Below are 16,077 nucleotides of genomic sequence, written 5' to 3'. Positions count from 1 at the left end.
TTCGAAAATCGTAAACTTCATAATAGGTAGAAAACATGGCAATACTATCAAGCTCAATCAAAACATAATTATCACGTCTCGTTTGTCATAACCTTGTGAGAAGACTGCCAATAGTACATTTACTGATAGTCCATACAGAGCTACAACTATTTAAATTATTTCCAGATTATTTCACGAAATCCAAGTATTTCTAAATTCATTTATAATGTAATTAGTATGTTCCAGTATAAAATTTTCCTCATATATTTCATACTTTAGATCATAAATGTGTGACACGTGCCCTTATGACACATTTATGTTTAATAAATAGCTGCGAGACTCAGAAATATCCTATTTGTGATAGCGAAACTATCTTCTACAAATTTTGGAAATTCATAAGAAATGAAAATCATATAGTCCCTAGATATTAATTGTAACTATTGACTTGCATTTCATCTTTTATATTAAGTAATATTTTATTGCTATTTCCTGTATCATAGTCTCCATTCTATATTAAATGATCGTTCATTACGTTTAAGCAATAAATGCTACATAACAACTATAATATTTCATAAGCTGTTTACTTACTTTTAACAAAAAAGTACTCTCTGGTGAATCTGTTATTAATTCCTGAATATACAGATAATTTTCCCAATACAGACTTCAAAACGTTTTCTGTAATCGTAAAATTTATAAGAGTTCCGTCAAAGCACAAAAGGTTCTTTTTATCTGTTGGCACTGAAGAAGGGTCACAGTTTGTAATAACATCAGCCAGAGCAGTTGCTTCCCTTTTGTGTCCATTTTCTGTGCATGTTGCTTTAATTATTAAATCATTTATTCCTAAAGCAAATAAAAGGTCATTTTTACCAATTCAAGACACAAATATTCTAAATTATACATCTTTAACAGTCTATCAGTATATATTAATTGGGTTAACACTATAAGATCTTTATTCTTTAGTCGTCGTACAGTATTTTGTTTTTTAAACCAAATTGCTAACTTTGAATGAGATTCGTTTATACATTTTAACATATCACTCACTTGGGTGAAAAACTTTTTAACAACTTAAGGTGGTACCCAACACCTTGAGTAATATTAATTTGGCTCGTTTAATTTTCATAAAATGTTTACTTTGACCCTTTGACAAAAATATAAAAATTTCAAAAAATTTGAACCAACCACTTTATCAGAAAAATTTCATTGGTTATATAGCAGTTTGACAAACACTAATTTTGATCATTGAGAAGCTTAATATTTCCTTAACAATACAACTTAATTAAAACGTTTAGCTGATTTTTACAGAGTTATCTCCCTGTAGTGTTAGGTACCACCTTAATATGCCTGTTATCTCAAAATACCAGAAACCAAACAAAACAACAGGACGTATGACTTGTGTATGGAATGGATTAACTTAGTACGATTTGTTTTCTACCTAAATAAAGTAAGTTTTTAAGAAGTGCGACATAGTATTATATTACATGATTTATACCATAAAGATCTGCGAAAAAAGTTCCTAACCTTTACATAGGTGAAAATTAAAATAACAAAAATATCGAACTCCAAGGAGAATTCAAAACGGAAAGTCCCTTATCAAATGGCAAAATAAAAATCTCAAAAACATCGAAACGAAAGGAAAACAACTGTCATATTCCTGACTTGGTACAGGCATTTCTTTATGTAGTTCCTTATCACTTATTGTATCGTTACTGGACATTGTCTGAAAACTGTATCCTACACTAATGCATGCAAGAGAAATACTGTTTCTTGTAGCAAGAAGAAAATATATCATCTATTCTGTATCGGAACAACCGAAGTAAGACGCCTGAATGTATCTAATAAAGGACATCAATATCAAAGCTATATAAATAGTCAATTATTTTTTCGTTCGGTACTTTTTTCTTCAACATAGATATACATGTTTTTCTTTTTAAATCTTATATTTAACTAGCGTTAAGCGACACTAGCAAAAGGTGGATGTAAAGTCCAAATCCGCAATTAGTTATACTATTATTGCTATTGATGTTTGTTCTTGTATATGTCTTTTACCTTTTGCTTCCTTAATATATATCTTTAAGTTAGAATATTGTATCAAATTGACAATCTTCATCTTTTTTATAGGAATGCATGAACATAATTACCTTGTTTGGCATGAAATGCAGTCACCAAACCATTTGAATCTATGGTGAAAGCATTACGGGAAACAGTATATTTCAGAGATCCTGGAACACACAGAGAACTGTCTACTAGAACCTGATTTGAAACGGTAGGACACAACTTGTATCTGTATTGCTTAAAGTACAAACACTGAGCACCTGCAAATAAACAAGAATCGATACAAATTTGTAACATTCATCTGTCTGAATTAGGAAGTATTACATTAGTTTCCTGCACTGAATAGCTGGAGTGCAGATATTATAGTTCTGTTAAAGGAATCAGGTCTGTAAAGTCGTAAATTATGATTTGTATTTTGTGATTAAATAATATGAAACAAATTTGACCCATGTGCAATTTTACAATATGACTGACATTCCATATTGTACATACGACTGAAAAAATATTTAAGAAATGACTGTAACATATAAAATGTTAACACGATACTTAACTCGACATATTAAGATCAATTTATAGAGCACTTATTTTCGAGCGATCTTAATAATCCAGACAATTAAAGAACAAATAATTTGATCTTTAGGGCAAAGTCCTTTAATCATGTATGCAATCAAAGCTTATATAATGACTCTTGATAGCACATATAAAACCATCAAAGGCATCCGAAGCATCATCTGATGAAATATTTATTGTCCTAAACACATTAAAAGATCAATGAATGTTCATCATTAATGATGAAGATAGAACTTCTTCTTTCCGATATCGAGGGAAAAGCATGCTTAAATAACAGTGATTAGTATTTTTTAGAGTTTGAGGTTTCATTTCGAAGGATTTTAAAAATTCTAGAGGATCTTTGAGTAGTTGTAAAACGTACAATTTATATAAAAAAGAAAGTTGATATAACAAAAAAAACTCATTAAAGTTGAATGATCGAGTAAAATCAATAAAATTTAAAAAGTTCAGATAGTTCTTTAAGTGTAAGAGAAATAAACGACAGAAACATTATCCATGGTGTTTTTTTTACTTATTTAATTTTTTGTAAAGTAAATAATAATCTGTAATTATATTTTTGGATTATGAAGTGGAATTTTTAATAGAATTATCAAGTATAACAGTCCAGTTTTTTGACAAGTTATCCATAATCTCAACAACGGAGTCACATAAATAGTGTACAAATCAGTATGACATTCATTACATTCTTACACAGTTATTAAAAAACGTTGTACGTTTCACTCGTGCATGTTAACACAATACAGACTTTATTAACAGGGATCTGGGCATTACACTTAAACTGCTCTAACACAGTTACGAGGCAGAATAACTGAAATCGACTCTGCATTTTTATGCACCCGTCCTAAGTCAGGAGCATGTTGTTCAGTGGTTGTCGTTTGTTGGTGTGGTTCATAAGTGTTTCTCGTTTCTCATTTTTTATATAGATTAGACCGTTGGTTTTCATGTTTGAATTGGTTTACACTTGTCTTTTTGGGGCCCTTTATAGCTTGCTGTTCGGTACGAGACAAGGCTCCGTGTTGAAGGCCTTACTTTGACCTATAATTGTTTACTTTTTACACATTGTGACTTAGATGGAGAGTTGTCTCATTGGCACTCATACCACATCTTCTGATTTATATCTACATACGTGTTATGGTCACCATCACGAATTGATTAACAGATACTATATGTCTCTGTCTTAACTCACTAGAGACATGTTTTTGCAATCTTTGATCTTAAGATACAAAAATAGTCGTATAAATTGCAATTTTACAGATTGTATCCTATTTTTAATTGTGACATTTTGGCTGTGGCTAAAGGTGGACTATGCATGCATAAATGTAACAAGAGACGCTTACCCTGTCAACGCACATGGGCTCGCTTCTTTTGGGGTTCATGTGTTTACCTCTGTTTGTGTTAGTTACCATGATTTATCTTCCTAATAATTTTATGAGATTTAACATTGGTAAACTACTGTTGCCTTAGTTTAATTGTACTTCATTGAGTTTAAAAACGTAATGATACAAAACAAAATTGAATTAATGTATGTTTTCGGTAAACAAAAAAAAAATGAACACAAAGGGATTAAAATCCATACATTTATTATTATACAAAACATGTGTGAAGTCCATTGGAATCGTTTAATCTTAGTACTACAGAGTTAGCCATTTTAAAAGTAGGTAACTAGGTCAATAGAATATTTAATGGAAGCATAAAACATTTGATTCATTATTAAAGTGTCTATATTAAAATTGAGAATGGAAATGGGGAATGTGTCAAAGAGACAACAAACCGACCATAGAGCAGACAACAGCCGAAGGCCACCAATGGGTCTTCAATGCAGCGAGAAACTCCCGCACCCGGAGGCGTTCTTCAGCTGGCCCCATAACAAATATGTAAACTAGTTCAGTGATAATGGACGTCATACTAAACTCCAAATTATACACAAGAAAATAAAATTAAAAATGATACAAGACTAACAAAGGCCAGAGGCTCCTGACTTGGGACAGGCGCAAAAATGCGGCGGGGTTAAACATGTTTTTTGAGATCTCAACCCTCCCCCTATACCTCTAGCCCATGTAGAAAAAAAACGTACAACAGTAGGCACAGTAAAACTCAGTTCAAGAGAAGTCCGAGTCCGATGTCAGAATGGGAAACAAAAGAAAATAAACAAAATGACAATAATACATAAATAACAACAGACTACTAGCAGTTACTGACATGCCAGCTCCAGAACTCAATTAAACTGATTGAAAGATTATGTCTTCATCATATGAATATCAGGCACAAACACTCCTGTTAGGGGTTTAGTATTATACTATCATAAAATATAGGCGAAGAACATAACCCGTGTCATGCCAACAACTGGTTTTAGAATAAATATGTTTAATTCCGATGCAAAGACCCTATAAGTGAATAAATATTAAAGCCAAAATATGCATCTTTAATGAACTGGCAACAGTATCGTAACTATATCCCTTCTTAATAAGTCTGTTTAAAGGTTTTGTAAGCTTTTGAGGTGAATACTGACATTTTTGTGCTTTGTAAAGAATATTACCATAAAAGATTGGATGTGAAATACCCGAACGTATAATATGTCTGCATGTTGAGTTATATTTACGAATGATGTCCTTATCCCGATGATAAAATTTAGTAAATGTTTTGACTAGTTTATGATATCGAAAACCCTGGTGTAATAATTTTTCAGTAATACATAAATTTCTCTCGCTAAAATCTAATACGTTGTTACATACACGAGCGAATCGTACAAGTTGAGATATATAAACACCATAAGATGGTGACAAGGGAACGTCACCATCTAAAAAACGCATATATTAATCTACCATAACAATGAGTAATAAATAAATGCATAGACAGATTTATTGCGTCTTTACAACATGCTGCAGCAGTAGGTCCATCAAGTAAGAAAAAAAGTAGGTTACTTACAATTTAATGAATTATGGGAATGTTACCGTACGAACTGAAATCGATTTCTGGTTCATACTTGTATATTACTTAACCATGCGTTTATTCTACTAGATAAACAAACTATCGCAGTCAGTGCTTCTGAGCCGATTTAAATTAGTAGGTAATAAAAGTCAAGTAAATGAAAATAATACTTAATGAATTGTATTCGTCCGAAACTCTTTTCTGATATACCTTCGTCAGGAACGCTTAAACTTCGTACTATATTTGGCCTGTTTAACTTTTTTTATTTGCGCGTCACTGATGAGTCTTCTGTAGACAAAACGCGCGTCTGATGTACGAAATTTGAATCCTGGTATCTATGATGAGTTTATTTAACCCAAAAAAATTGAAAGTCAAGGATGACTGTATAAATATACTAATACATGTCACTACTAATTCTTCACTTGAATTGAGGTCTGTATTATAAACCAGTCAAATATTAACTGATTGTTTGTCCTAATGGCAAATTAAAAAAAAAATTTGTTTTAGCAATAGTTCTTATAAAAATGAGAGGTGTTCCAAACTAAATGCAAAGGTGGTGTACTTAGTTTACTAAATCTAAGATGAAGTCAATCGAGCCAAATTGTTTCACCCCAGCAACATTGTGTTCAGTAAGTTATCGTTTTTTTAGTTTTCAATATATTCAAAATTATCTAAAGAGGCTTGTTTAACAGATTTAGTGTTTAACTTGTAAGGTCAAATACTGCTACGGTCAAACTATTTTTATATTTGTAGATTTCACGGCACATTCGTCGAAATTAAATACAGCATTAGGGTCAATAGGCACTGTACGACAAACTCTAAATTTTCCTTGAAATTCATTCACTGATTTTATAGCGAGACATGAAAATAAGAAAGGTGTATAAACCAGCAGACTTGTTGTGGTCTTAATATATGTAACATTTCTGCATGTTGCAATTCGATTGTCGGGCAATTTACGTTATTTTTTGTTAGATTTCTTGGCCAGATATATTTTATAATTAATTTTGCTGATATTACCCTGCAGCTGAGCTATTCAATGCACACATGTACAATGTAGCATGATGATGGCCATCTAGAAAACAATTCCGCTAAGACCGACGGTATGGAATGTATTTGATTTTCAGTATCAAACGCCAAATGAAAAGTGAATTTAACATTTTTTCTATGTTGAACAATGTATAACTCTAATAGGGGTCAACCAAACAAACTCACTGTAGTCTTGAGATGAAAAACAGCAAATACTATTCCTTTGCTGCTTTTCATGTGCGTGTAGTGATTTTGTGTCATGAATTGCTTCCTTTCCATTGTACGCGGGACTACATTTTGTAGTCTTCAGAATAATTAACAATCAAATATATTTCTCGCTGTGTTGAAGACCCATTGGTGGCTTCGCTGTGTTTTTTACTCTTTGGTCAGGTTGTTGTCTCTTTGACACAATTCCATTCTCTATTTTATATCATTACAAAAATCAAAACTTTGGAGTACATTAATGAAATTCTAAGTCATACAATGAAAGATTTTCATGGAGATATGTTCAGCTCTTTTTTTCTAGCATATTTACATATTATTTTTTCAACATCTGTAAAGTTTGCCTGTATTATCTAATTAAAAGAGAAATTTCAAAGATAAATTAGACGCCATCGAAATATACATATCAAAAACTCTAGTTTCCATTAGGATAACATTTCACAAAGAATATACGCGCACCCGTTATAGATGTTTAATGACTATTATAATACCTATAATTGTATAAATAGGAAACTAAAACTGTGATTCAAATAATCATATTCTTTAAACGAAATTATCATGTAAGTGATGTATTTAATGTTATATCTTACTCTTTTGTAACTGAGATGATGAATTATTTACTAAAATCTCGGAGGACTGGAGAGTTTATTTGAGAGAAATTGAGACAAAATATCCAATATCTTTCCTTAGAAAAAAAACGTTCAAGGAAAATGAACAGCATCAGAGGTTTATAATTGTATATGTAATTCAGTAATGCAATACTTGTCACAATAATTGTATGATATAGTTATTATTCTAAATCTAATTGTTTAATAATCATAATTATTTTCCTCAAACTACTGTCAGCAGTGATAACACAACAAAGATACTTAAAAACACAAAACAATAACAGCTAAAAGACTGACAAAAGAAGCCCAACGTATAACTTATACCCCACATGTGGACTTGTTCGTCTTATTGTTTTTTTAGTTTTGAATATCCCCTAAGTATGTTCCGCCTCTGTTTTATAATAATTTATTTTTAAAAAAGTTGAATCGATTACATAAAATTTGTATAGTACAACCTACTCTGATACTCGGTTATGAAGACTATTTACTTTCTTGGCCTGTCTATGAAAATTAACAAATTACAGTACCAAATGTAAACAGTAGGAAAATCACAATGCATAGATGCTGACTGACACATGCTTTTCATAACAAAAATCCGGAGGAATATGAAAAGAGCTCCCGTGTTACGTGTTTTGAAGTTAAGTTATCTTTTCATTACAGAATACTTTGCTAATTGGCGGCGGATATACATGTACTCTTGAAGAAATTTTCGAAAAAAAATTTCATGAAGTATGCCGTGGTACTGAAAGTAAATCAGTAGTCATTGGGGCCCAAGAAAGCAAGTGACGATTACATTTTGTATGAAGCACGGAAGCGTTTCATAAAAATATGATCATCACTTGCTTTCATTTCGTAGGAATTTTTAAAATTACACCACTCAATTTTGTATATTTACAGATCTCCGAAATAAAAATATATATATATGTTATAACATTTTGTATCTGAAATTTAAAACAGAAAACTTCGGCAGAAATTGTCTAGTGAGACGAACACACTGTCTGTATCATTCAAAGTGAATTTCAGCCTTCATTTTTGTCTATATACATCTTTTAAAAAAAATATATAATGTAAATTACTTTTTCAAAGGATAAAATTTTGCGATTTATTATAATAATATAACCGTTTGCACGGAGTACACGAGCTATGTGTAAAAATATTGTATATTTTTTTTTTTCATCTTGGGTTGCTTTTTTACACATAGGTTGTTTTCATTCATATTGGAAACATGTAATGAAATCAAATGATTTATCTTTCAGCCAATAAAGTAGGGCATTTTTATGAATTTATATCTACTGTAAATATCAAATGCTCAATCCTTCTTAACCGTTCACAGTTTGTTTTGCAAAAATCTCAATAATAATTATCCCTCAACTAGTGCACCATTTAAGTTATAACACTGAAATACATGTTGACATCTCAGACGCTAGTTCATTTGGAATTTCAATGTGATAAATATTTGCTTTTGTCTCCATAAGGGATCAGATGGACTTGTTTTATTGGGTGTCTTTTTCTATTCGGAATTAGATTGACATATTTCGTGTGATGTCTCTATTCTGCTCAGATGTTCTTGACAATCATGCAATACTGTAATTGAAATTTATCGGAAATAATATGCTGTAAGTTGTTGTACAACGGCATATAGAAAGTGACAAGGGTAAATTAACAGATAATTCAGTGCCGATCTAGACCAATTCATAAAACAAGCTTATTGATCCTTTGAGGATGCATGAGTATAACCATTGATTCCATTGTGTCTAGTTCAGCCACCTACAGAGGGAATTCCGCTTAAGATATAAGACAAAATGGGTGACAAATCACAGTTATAAGTATGTCAGACAAGTTACAGTACATATCCCACAATCGCTTGCAAAATCATCATGGTGTCTATTCTTTAGACAACTAGACAACACCTCAGAGAACTTAATTACCCGAAGCTATGGCGTAAGAGTAGGCTGAAAAGGGCGGGATATAGTCTTGCTCCGCCCCCATATTTTGGAAGAGGGCCAATTGTTCCCTAGCTCCAAGGCTCCTATGTTCCTGGCATGCAGATTTCTATTTATTAAGATATTCAGGTGTGGGTAAGTGTAAAAGAGTATCTCATAAGTGAGTGCACCTTTGAAGGTTTCTGAATATGAATTTTTGGTAATGTTTGAGAAGCTCAAGTACAAAAATCACAATTTTTTATTAGGTTTTAGTCTGCCACATAACAAAATGATAGTAATGTTCTTGCATAAAAATTGTTTAATTTGTGTGAAGCTTCGCTGGATTTATCAGTCATTATGTTGGCGTTTCAAGTTTTTTTCATTCCACCTATATACATTTGTACTTGTAATATGTCTAAAATTTGATTGTAAGTTTAAATGGAAGCTTTCAGATATATTATGACACTGTTAAAATACAATTATAAGCTAATTCAGACATGTCTGTAAACTAGGGAGAATGGTACCTTTTGTAATTGCAATGAAACACTGATCATTTACAAATAAATCATTGTTTAACCAAGTCCCCAATCGATCTTTGTTTTTAACTAACATATCAAAAATCACATATTAAACCATAAAATCAACAGGCATTAGTTTTAACGCAATATCCAAGAAGATTCTTGCACTTGACAATGCAACAGAGGCAATAATTCAATTTATCCATTTCTCCGATTTAAATTGATTCTAATTACGCCTTAATCAGTTCAAATGTGTCGACTTTGCAAGATCATACATCACACAAAATGTATGTTCGTAGGAAATAAAGGAATGCGTGACATTAAGGTTTGTTCCTGTTTCTGGACTAGTAATTTTCATGAATGCGAGGCATATTACTAACAGCATATATTAAATAATCTCATCGTAGATACCAGGCTAAAAAGTGTGTACGCCAGACGTGCGTTTAATTGGTTTGAAGTTTTGCTAAATTTTAGACTAGGACATGTCTGAAATTTGATTTCAAGTTTGAATGGAAGCTTTCAAAAATAGTATGCCTCATTTAAATACAAATATAAGCTAATATATCTGCATGCAAACTAGGGAGAAACAGTATATACGACATTTTCTGTTATGTACAGTACTTTTAAACAGAAATCTAATGAGAAGCCAAATGTTTTTCTGGTCTTATTTTACAGTAGTATAACATCTGTTTCGTACGGGTCCTACTTGAGCGCGTTTTAGCTCACCGGGTCCCGAAGGGCCCCATGTGAGCTTATGCCATCACTTGGCGTCCGTCGTCGTCCGTCGTCTGTCGTCGTCGTCTGTTGTCGTCGTCGTCGTCTGTTGTCGTCTGTCGTCGTCTGTCGTCGTAAACTTTTTTCAAAAATCTTCTCCTCTGAAACTACTAGGCCAAATACCTTCAAACTTAAACTAAATGTTCCTTAGGGTATCTAGTTTATAAATTGTATCCGAAGTTTTGATCCATCGACAAACATGGCCGCCATGGCGAAAAAAAAGAACATAGGGGTCAAATGCAGTTTTTGGCTTATATCTCAAAAACTAAAGCTTTTAGAGCAAATCTGACATGAGGTAAAATTGTTCAATTGGTCAAGATCTATCAGCTCTGAAAATTTCAGACGAATCGAACAACCCATTGTTGGGTTGCTGCCACCAAATTGGTAGTTTTAACAAAATTTTGCAGTTTTTTGTTATTATTTTTAATATTATTATAGATATATATAAACTGTAAGCAGCAGTAATGTTCAGCAAAGTAAGATCTACAAAAAAGTTAATATGACCATAATTGTCAATTGACCCCTTAAGGAGTTATTGCCCTTTAACGACAATTTTACTCAATTTGTTCATCAAGTTTGCTAACATTTAAAAATCTTCTCCTCTAAAACTACTGGGCTAATTTACCTTCAAACTTTAACTAAATGTTCCTTAGGGTATCTTGTTTTATGAATTGTATCCGAAGTTTGTATCCATCGACAAACATGGCCGCCATGGCTAAAAATAGAACATAAGGGTCAAATGCATTTTTTGGCTTATATCTCAAAAACTAAATCTTTTAGAGCAAATGTGACGGGATAAAATTGTTTAATTGGTCAAGATCTATCGGCCCTAAAAATTTTCAGACGAATCGAACAACCCATTGTTGGGTTGCTGCCACCAAATTGGTAGTTTTAACAAAATTTTGCAGTTTTTTGTTATTATTTTTAATATTATTATAGATATATATAAACAGTAAGCAGCAGTAATGTTCAGCAAAGTAAGATCTACAAAAAAGTTAATACGACCATAATTGTCAATTGACCCCTTAAGGAGTTATTGCCCTTTAACGACAATTTTACTCAATTTGTTCATCAAGTTTGCTAACATTTAAAAATCTTCTCCTCTGAAACTACTGGGCTAATTTACCTTCAAACTTTAACTAAATGTTCCTTAGGGTATCTTGTTTATAAATTGTATCCGAAGTTTGTATCCATCGACAAACATGGCCGCCATGGCTAAAAATAGAACATAAGGGTCAAATGCATTTTTTGGCTTATATCTCAAAAACTACATCTTTTAGAGCAAATGTGACGGGATAAAATTGTTTAATTGGTCAAGATCTATCGGCCCTAAAAATTTTCAGACGAATCGAACAACCCATTGTTGGGTTGCTGCCACCAAATTGGTAGTTTTAACAAAATTTTGCAGTTTTTTGTTATTATTTTTAATATTATAATAGATATATATAAACTGTAAGCAGCAGTAATGTTCAGCAAAGTAAGATCTACAAAAAAGTTAATATGACCATAATTGTCAATTGACCCCTTAAGGAGTTATTGCCCTTTAACGACAATTTTACTCAATTTGTTCATCAAGTTTGCTTACATTTAAAAATCTTCTCCTCTGAAACTACTGGACTAATTTACCTTCAGACTTTAACTAAATGTTCCTTAGTGTATCTTGTTTATAAATTGTATCCGAAGTTTGTATCCATTGACAAACATGGCCGCCATGGCTAAAAATAGAACATAAGGGTCAAATGCATTTTTTGGCTTATATCTCAAAAACTAAATCTTTTAGAGCAAATGTGACGGGATAAAATTGTTTAATTGGTCAAGATCTATCGGCCCTAAAAATTTTCAGACGAATCGAACAACCCATTGTTGGGTTGCTGCCACCAAATTGGTAGTTTTAACAAAATTTTGCAGTTTTTTGTTATTATTTTTAATATTATTATAGATATATATAAACTGTAAGCAGCAGTAATGTTCAGCAAAGTAAGATCTACAAAAAAGTTAATATGACCATAATTGTCAATTGACCCCTTAAGGAGTTATTGCCCTTTAACGACAATTTTACTCAATTTGTTCATCAAGTTTGCTAACATTTAAAAATCTTCTCCTCTGAAACTACTGGGCTAATTTACCTTCAAACTTTAACTAAATGTTCCTTAGGGTATCTTGTTTATAAATTGTATCCGAAGTTTGTATCCATCGACAAACATGGCCGCCATGGCTAAAAATAGAACATAAGGGTCAAATGCATTTTTTTGGCTTATATCTCAAAAACTAAATCTTTTAGAGCAAATGTGACGGGATAAAATTGTTTAATTGGTCAAGATCTATCGGCCCTAAAAATTTTCAGACGAATCGAACAACCCATTGTTGGGTTACTGCCACCGAATTGGTAGTTTTAACAAAATTTTGCAGTTTTTTGTTATTATTTTGAATATTATTATAGATATATATAAACTGTAAGCAGCAATAATGTTCAGCAAAGTAAGATCTACAAAAAAGTTAATATGACCATAATTGTCAATTGATCCCTTAAGGAGTTATTGCCCTTTAAAGACAATTTTACACAATTTGTTCATCAAGTTTGCTGACATTTAAAAATCTTCTCCTCTGAAATACAGGTGAGCGATTCAGGCTCTTGAGAGCCTCTTGTTTATGTAATACTACGCTGGTTATTGGATATCAAATGTACTTTTAAGAGGGTACCCAATACTTACCTCGTTGGCTCGTTTAATTTTCATAAAATTTTGATTAAATATTTACTTTGACCTGTTGACAAAAATATACAAATTTCAAGAAATTTGAACCACACAATTTTCAGAAATAATTTCAATGGATATATAGCAGTTCGACAAACACTTGATTTCTTATTACTAATTGTATGTGATTAAAACTTTCAGCTGATTTTTAAAGAGTTAACTCCCTTAGGTGTTCTGTAACCCATTAATGCTTATATGGAACGTTTATCATAATATATCTGTTTTTCTAAATATAAAAAATATATTATATATATGATAGTGAAATAACTTTTTCATTATCCCTTCAAAATTTTTAATGTAAAATATGAAAAAGTATGTTTTCATAAAAAAAAATACTAGATAAGATCATCGCAATTAATGCTGATCAAAATCTTTATAGCATTTCAAGATGACAATTGTCCGGTCCGAAATTGAAACTTAAAATCATTATTGCACTACATGGTGATGATTTCCCGTTCCGTAATTGAAACTAATAGCTGCTATAGTTCAACTCAATGTATTCTGATGCTGTAAGAATAGACCAAAATAAAGAAATAGAAGCTAGAAAACAATAAGATCTTTTTGATGTACTAATCACACTGTTCCTTAAGAATTGTAATTCAAATTAGTATGTCACGAATAAAGGTCTATTCGGCTATAATAAGCTTTTTCAATTTTCAATTTTCTTTTTTTTTTCTCACTTTTACAAAATGAACATGTCAATGTTGCGTGATTGATGAAGACATACTTTATTGATTCTAGTGGTAGATGAGAAGAAAAGAAAAAGCATATGTAATTCTTTCAACCACTCTTTAGAAGCAAAGCAGTTGTAATTTATTCAGCAATAATTTAACAGGATTTAACCTAATATATTCATATAATTACATATTTTGCTTTAATTTTTTTTATACTGCAACTGCTTTCTGAAACTACAAGAAAATTTGAAGGCCAAGGGCTAATATGTAAGACAATATTCATAATCAGGAATACTGATATACAATGTACATGTATGTAATCTGAGAAAGACTAATGTGTAAAAATACGAATGGAAGTTTTTTGAAATTTTTTTTTATTTTCGTATTCAAGGGCAAAAAAAATGGCCATTAGGCATACAGTCTTCTTACAAATAATATGTCTTATTCAGTTCTGTTTTGCTTCTCAATATTAACAACATATTGTATTGATACGTGCATATATATATATTAGACATGTTAGTGTAAACAATAGTTTTATCAGGAAATTTAATACATCATATACAACATGAATTCACATTGTGGCAAATAGGATTCAGAAACAAGCAACAAGTGCTTATATTAATCTAGACATGTTCAGTGATCAAAAGTAATACTATTACAAAGATTAAAAAAAATAAATAAAAAAAATATAAAATATTAAAGTTGATTATAATGTTTTAGAAATAAGTGCACATGCACTATATACGATTAAAAAAAAACGGAAGAGAAAAAGATTAAACCGTTATCGATTTCTCAATTTCTTGAAAGCCATACAAGTTTTACTTTAGAGCGAATCATGTGGTTCTTAACTATATGCACTAACAAAAACAACATTTTCTTCATGTTTTCAGAGAGTTATTAGAAATGGTTATGTGTAGATTAGTTATAAGATAAATTTGGTGGTCTTATAGTAAAAACCAATTTTCTAGGTTGTCGCATGTAGCGCAAGAGCTGCTTACCTTTCCAGAGCACCTTGGCTTCACCCCGGTTATTTGGTGGGTTTCGTGTTGCTCGATCTTTAGTGTTCTATGTTTTGTGTAATGTTGTTTGTCTGTTGGTCGTTTTTTGTTTATTGCCAGTGCATTGTCATTCTGTCTTAGACTTATGAGTTTAAATATCCCTTTGTTCTTTTTCACCTCTATTTTGGTCTATTTTTGTAGGAAACTTTATAATCAACATCCTGCACGTCTTTAAATAACTTCTTACAGGTTCAGCGTTAAACCTTACCTAGGTGAATCCAGAGTGACGAAAGAAACATATTTTTTTCAGAGTTGATATGACTTTTTAGTTTACCGCTCCTCCTGTCTCAGCTAGAATTGAAATAACACTGTACGTACAAAAACCTCTGTAAAATTTTATTATGTTCAGACGAAAAAAATAAACAATACCGCGTTATTAATTCAAAATGTGTTCCTTACTAAGGTCAAATGACTACTGAAGCAAATGGATTTATACAGCAAATATTCCAAAAATGCATGTCATAAATGTCCAGGAATGTGAAATGAAGTAAAAGTACAACCTGTCATATTGTTAAACATAAATTCCTTTCAATGCTGTTAAATACTTTGATTTAGTATGAAATGAACTACAGGAATGTCAATCAATAACTCACATCAATATTCATTATCCTCTACATTTTTTATGAACACAATTTATGTCTGCTGAATCAACAACTTATAGAATGGGAACTGCAAAAATACTTTTTCTCCAATTACCCTAGGTTAAACTCTTCTTTGATCATTGGCCAAAGATGAAATAGATTAGCAAACAATCATCTGTTTATTTCATGCGCCTCTTTTCATTTAAAACAACATAAAAAGCGGTAACAGAAAGGAACAAAAGGGACTTCAGTCGCTTAAATTTATGTCATTTAGACTTATAGGTTGATTGTTGTCACATTAGCAATTATAGAAAAGTATTAAAAAAAATATCGAATTCAAAAATCAAAAAGGGGAAGTCCATAGAAATGACAAAATCAAACGTTATATCAACCAACGGAACGAGTGAAAAAC

The 16,077-nt window shown here is 31.5% G+C and overlaps 1 protein-coding gene across 2 annotated transcripts in view; it reads right to left on the bottom strand.

Moving 5' to 3' along the window:
* The window catches only part of LOC127707428 (proto-oncogene tyrosine-protein kinase receptor Ret-like), a 98,244-nt gene that overhangs the window by 56,399 nt on the left and 25,768 nt on the right, over positions 1-16,077 (bottom strand). For both annotated transcript variants that reach the window (XM_052211941.1, XM_052211942.1), the window contains exons 2-3: positions 2,118-2,291; positions 568-819 (exon numbers count right to left, since the gene is read on the bottom strand). In XM_052211941.1, coding sequence (XP_052067901.1) covers positions 568-819; positions 2,118-2,291 — 426 coding nt within the window. The remainder of the gene's footprint in view (positions 1-567; positions 820-2,117; positions 2,292-16,077) is intronic.

Source organism: Mytilus californianus, unplaced genomic scaffold, assembly GCF_021869535.1.
Source record: "Mytilus californianus isolate M0D057914Y unplaced genomic scaffold, xbMytCali1.0.p SCAF_7, whole genome shotgun sequence".
Classification (NCBI taxonomy): domain Eukaryota; kingdom Metazoa; phylum Mollusca; class Bivalvia; order Mytilida; family Mytilidae; genus Mytilus; species Mytilus californianus.
The sequence above is the reverse complement of the archived record's forward strand: the minus strand, read 5'-3'. Positions and strand labels throughout refer to the sequence as shown.